The 6,114-nt window shown below is 36.4% G+C and overlaps 1 protein-coding gene across 1 annotated transcript; it reads left to right on the top strand.

Moving 5' to 3' along the window:
- Positions 1-349: 349 nt before the first annotated feature.
- LOC111376231 lies at positions 350-1,801 on the top strand. The gene is made up of 3 exons (XM_022999184.1): positions 350-818; positions 956-1,104; positions 1,476-1,801. Exons 1-3 carry the CDS (start codon positions 557-559, stop codon positions 1,584-1,586), a joined length of 522 nt encoding a protein of 173 aa, XP_022854952.1. The 5' UTR covers positions 350-556; the 3' UTR covers positions 1,587-1,801.
- The last annotated feature ends 4,313 nt before the right edge of the window (positions 1,802-6,114 follow it).

Here is a 6,114-nt window from a genome sequence, read left to right as displayed (position 1 = left end):
TTTCAATCCTACTACATGTATAGAGCTGGCCGACAATTTTTTGACAGAAGTTGTCAAGATTTAGCCCCAGTTTGACCCCATTTTTGGGTAATGAAAATGGAAGGAATGATATATTTTTGAAATATGAAAGGTTGAAAAAGAAGGAAATGTTTTCAATTTACGTGTAATATTATTTTATAAAAAATTATGTAATTGAAAATGAGATAGTGAAAAATAAAATATAATGAAATGTAATATAATATAATGGGGCTCAAACGGAGGCTTAATTGACTGTTGAACAAAAAATATAGGGCAACAGCCAATACAATGTTGCCATCTGAATATCTATAAAAATCCCTAATACATTTACCATTCTTGGAGGTGCAGTGGGGGTACGGTAGCGTAGGGTAGTAGGGGTGAGGGGCTAACTGGTTAGAAAGGGACCATTGGTTGCTTCACCTCCTTCCTTCCTTTTCCTTCTTATCTCTTTCTTTCATCTTCTTCTTCTGTTCTGCATAAGCATTTCTACAGGTAGAAACTGATTATCTAGAGAGAGAGATAGAGATACAGAGAGAGAATGGGGAATTGTCAAGCTGTTGATGCTGCAGCACTCGTGATACAACATCCAAATGGCCAACTAGAGAGAATGTACTGGCCGGTGCCGGTGAGCGAGGTGATGAAAATGAACCCGGGACATTACGTTTCTCTTATAATACCTCTGCCGGTCGAAGGAGAAGGGAATTCTGATGACAAGACGGTGCGCTTTACTCGCGTTAAGCTTCTCCGGCCAACGGATATTCTGGTACTAGGTCGAGCTTATCGACTTGTCACCACACAAGGTGAGTTCATGATCGGCTTTATTTCACATCAAGAAATTCTAGATACCTTTTTTCCCTTCTATAATACCGTTTAGTGCTATTCAATCCTCTCGATCAAACATGAGCTGAACGTTTTGTTTAATTTTTCGTGTTCACAGAGGTTATGAAAGTCTTGAGAGCAAAGAAACATGCGAAAATGAAGAAACTCCAGCTGGAATCCGCAGAACAAACGCCGGTGGATTCAGAAATGCAGAGCCGTAGCTGCGAATCAGACACTGGAAAATCTGCAGGGGAGAAGAATGAAGCGGTAATATTCAGTGTCCATAAATAAAATTTATAGGCAAAGAAATAAAACGTCATAAACTAGATTGGCATATTTTCTAGTGATTTTTTGACAAAAGGATTATAACGGAAAGATTTGAAAGAACTATAAAACTATTTGATACACTGGCACGACTATTAGTATAATTAACTTCTTTCGTTCCTTAATACCATTGACTATTTTTCAATCCTCGATCCGATGATTCGGTTTCTGCAGCCGACCACGGTGAAAGAAAGGTTTATAGTAACACGAATTGGGAACAAAAGATTATGTAATCGGATACTAAAATCACAACTGCACCCAAGAGACTAAAAATTTCTATAATATGATACTAATGATAATCTCCATTTTTGCAGCCCTTGAGACACGAGAGTCATCGGCAAGAGTCGGGATCAACAAATTTCACTGCTGCAAGGTCTAAGACATGGCGACCATCTCTGCAAAGCATTTCTGAATCTGGAAGCTGACAGCAGTAGCAGCTTGTTCATTAAGTGAATAATGTTTAGTCATGATATTTCTGTATAGCTAAAAGGAGAAATGCGAAGATCAAAAAAATCTTGAAAATTACAGTTCTTAAAAATTTGAGTAAATTTGAAATTCGAAATCTACCAATCCCAATGAACATGATTTTGAGCCCACAATATGGAAGTTCAAAACGCCAAAAGTGCTCCATGATTATTTTTTCTCTCCTTGACTGAGACCATCGTATCTGTATAAGGGTTTGCCAAAAAATATACAGGTCTTCCATACTGTGAAGACATTTTCAATAGGAAGGATTCCGCAACACTAAATAGTAAGAAAATTAAGTAAAAATTCAGTTTATTATACTGTCTTGACGTCTCTTGCCTAGTACTCTATACCAAACATGCATCGAGTGTGAGAATCCGCTGTATAGCTGGTTTCATCCAAAGGTAGTCAACACAAGTAAATTTTGAGAAATCAGTGTCAAATTTATATTCTTTTGTCTATTTCCAGAGAGGTCTTTTCCCAGCACAATGCCAGCAGAGAGAAAAAAAAAAAAAAAACAGCAAGCCGTTTCAATAATGCTGCTTGTTTTATTGTAAAAAGAGATCTTTCATTCAAGATTGTAACAATGAATTATTATTTCCAGTTCAAGAATAAGAGAATCAAAACGACAAAAAAAGGTATTCAATTATTTCATAACAAAATCTGCAGTATATATTGCAAAGAATTAAAATGAAAACAATGATAAGATCATATATTAAATGATCCAAATTCAGCATTTTGTCTTCCTCAAAAGAATCTTCAGTACACTGAAAAGTGGATAAATTTGCAAGGCTATAAGTTCTGTTAGATATTTTTCATCATTTTGCATGTGTTTAATTTTTTGTTTTGCGAATGATTTGCCACCCGGAGTAGTGTTTGCCGCTGCGCAACGAGATTCGACCTGCCCGGTCAGGTTGCTGGGGTCGAGGGGGCAACGCCCCCAAAAGAGAATTTTATTTTCAAAAGTTTTTGAATAGGTGCATCTGTTCATTTTTAACAGTCACTTCTAATAGATGTACGCAAGGATTTCAAGGGATACACCTATTCAAACAATTGCTTCAGTTTCTATAAATTCTGGGCGAATTCTCATTTGCAAACATATTAAACAATTTATTCTTCCTTCTTTCTTTTGGCATCAATCAGTTATTTTTGAGTGTCTTCTTGGTTTGATCAAATAGTCACAATTTGAATCAAACGCCTCCATTGTATCCTGAGAGAGATTTTCTATCATACCCCAGTTGTGACCTTGTTGAATAGGGGAGAAATTTCTTAAAAGATAACGTTTTTTTTCGTGCCTTGGAGTTCATTGACGTATTCAGATTTCCCTACATTTTTATCAACAAGTTCCACTGTCTAAGACGATGTCTCTACAATGTCCTTGCAAACGAGTTAAACTTCGAAGAACATTTTAGACATTCTATACAGTAAGAACAACAAACTAAGCCTGTCCTTTTCCACCTTATTCTAAAGTGTGTGTAATGACTAATGTTTTAAAAATCGACTTGAATATCTACTCGGAAAACGAAAGGGGTCAAGGATCAAACGGTTATTCTGAGGTTAACTCGAGGTCGAACCGGCTATCGAAATTAAATAAATAAATACTCCAACAAACTATTAAATATTATAACAACAGATTTTTAAATTTTAGTGTTATTAATTCAAAGTAAATGTAAATAAATAATTTTGTTGGGCTGTGATGCCATAATTAGTTGGTGGACCAGCCCACTTTTGGCTATGATGATAAATGGTTGAAAATGTAGATACTCTAGCCCTTGCCCAATAACGCATTGAGTTGGACTCCTTATAACCCAGCCCAAACTCTGGTAATACACATGTGTAGCTCTGGGCCGTTAGATTTCCTAACCCTATGATCTACAGTGATGACCTTGCCTATATAAATATTCTTAGTCTGAGACTTTTGACTGAATCCCACTCTCTTATTCTCTTGCCTCTTTGTGTGCTTCTTTGAGAAGCTTCTGGGTCTCTCTCTCTCTCAATTGACTGTGTGTCTTCCCTTTCATCTTCTTTGTGAACCTTGTTCTTTGGCCATTAAACTTCTGGTTTTTTGGTCACTTTGTGAGTGAGGAATCTTGGTGATATATATATATATATTTTTTGCGAATTGGAAAGAGTTTTCTGTTTGGGTTGGGAACTTGGGACCATTGAAGTGACTGCCTTTGTATTCCTTGTCTTAGGGCCGGTTCTTGTGAGATTCAACCTTTGTACAGATGGGTACATGGTGGATCTGAGCCCAAAATCTATGAGATCTTGATGCTATGGTCATTTGTTTGAGATTTGTACTTTGTGTTGATCTTGAGTTTTTTCATATAACAATTTGTTAATTAGATTTGTTATCCTATAGTTTATTTTAAAACTTCTAAAACTAATGATTAACGTGTTTAAAATAATTTGCTTTGTTAGAATTGAAATTATTTGTGCTTTTTTTGTGGGGGGGGGGGGGGAATTTGTTTAATAGAAAGAAGGAAGTGAACAATTATTAAATATATAAATTGTAAAATGATACACAACTTATCCCACATTGAAAGTTGAAGAAAATTTTATATGACTTTTCTCTTTTAAAAACAACACTTGGATTGGATTGAAGGTAAAATTGCACTTGCCAATACTTGAGCCCATTTATCAAAGTAAACTTTTATTTTGATATTTTTGGAAAAAAAACCCTTGTTAATCGATAAAAATAGTGATTGATTGTCCAGTTCCAGTTAAATGGCTGGTTCAATAGGTTATTTACCAGTTTTTTCATTTTCGATTAATATATTAGGATTGGACCAAATTTGAGACTGGTTCCTAATTTTTTCAGTTGAATTAGACAGTCTAATCCGATTTTCAAAACATTGATAATGACTGGGAGGGTATATTAAAATATTCCACCTTTTTATATAAACTCAAATCACAGCGAAGACCTTTGGGCTTTAAAGAAGTGAAATGTATATAGCCAAGACAAAACTACAATTATGTTGCTAATTTAATATCAAATAATTAAAGTTGACCCTTGAGGCTTATTTTCCCAAATTTCCTTAAACCAACTACCATATGATATATGGAGCTAAGATTGATTAGTCCATGTACTTGTGTAATTGTCTTCGTATCATTAACTTGTAACTAATAAATTATCTGAATCTTTTCAACAACCATTATATCAACAAATGATCTCTAGAGCTGATTAAAGTTATTCAAAAGTTTTACTTAATATTTAAGTGGCCATCAAGATTCTAACATACATAAAGTGAGTACGCCAACTAGAAATCATGCTATTATTTGAGTTTCAGGATGCTGTGAGGATATGGTTCACCTAACCCCACCACCCAATGTTGTGAGTTGATGGGAGTGAGGTTGACACAATAAGGTCTTCCCTTTTTTGGCAGAGGCATGGTCTTTCTTCCTACCCCTTCATTATGTACGCTCTACCATTTTCAAATAAAAGGGGGGCAGCTCTCGTTTTTGGGTATTCCCAGCAGCAGCAGTAGGAGCTCTCAGTTTTTCATTAAAAAGGGTGGTGGTTCTTCATTGGTTTTTTCCCCTCTCTCTTTGGAAGGCAATTGGCATAGCATGGGGCTGTTCCTGAGCCTGGAAAAACACCCATAAATCCAAGAAGAAGCTACCGGCAGAAGAAGAAGAAGCTGGACAAAAATGGGCAGAATAAAGGGGTTGTATTTTTCCATTCCTGTTTTTCTTTATTTTGACTTGAATCTTGTTTGTTGATTGTTGTTTTGGTTGTTTAAACTCCTAGGATCCCCAACAAACTGGTATCAGAGCTAGGAGGAGTGATATTAATCCAAAAATCGATCAAAAACCAGCAAGAAATCACCATTCCACATTCTAACCGAATCTGAAAAACTTGATTTCCGGCCAACCGATTGACTTTCCGGCGAAATGGACCATGGAACCATGACCAGCAGGAGGAGGCGCACCCTGTGGTGGGGCACGTGACCGGCGGCGGCGGCGGCGGCTCCGGCGGGTGGCCGGACCTCCGGCGATCTTTTTTCGGGCAGTTTACTCATTTTGACGTCCTAAACGCACTGATGTCGTTTGTTTTTTGTTTCAGATTTTACAAAAAAAGTTGGACGATTTTGCCCCTACCTTGACGTCTACGGCAATTTAGTTCAGAAACTTGGTGGTATATTTACTGTTTGTCAACAGTAGTTTGGTAAGATTATTCCAAACTCTCCGTTAGGTTAGGTTTGGTATCCTTACCGGTTTATGCATGGTTATTGCTTGGTTGCTTATTTGTGAATTCTGTTGATTGAATTCTTGTGATTAATTTTGTAACCTGGAAGCATATTTACCTGCTTTATATACCTGTGTTTCGTGAATGGATTATTTCACTGTTGTGCTTCATTTCTAAAAATTGTTTTTTAAAACTCGGTACTCAGTTTTATATTGATCATCTCGAAAAGAATTTTTCAAAACTTTTTTTGTTGTGTCCACGAGTACAGGCCACTCTTTTATAGAATCTATAATGGGTTC

This window comes from Olea europaea, unplaced genomic scaffold (assembly GCF_002742605.1).
Source record: "Olea europaea var. sylvestris unplaced genomic scaffold, O_europaea_v1 scaffold1474, whole genome shotgun sequence".
In the NCBI taxonomy this organism is placed as follows: Eukaryota; Viridiplantae; Streptophyta; class Magnoliopsida; order Lamiales; family Oleaceae; genus Olea; species Olea europaea.
Note: the sequence above shows the minus strand (reverse complement) of the source record. Positions and strands in the feature narration are given on the sequence as shown.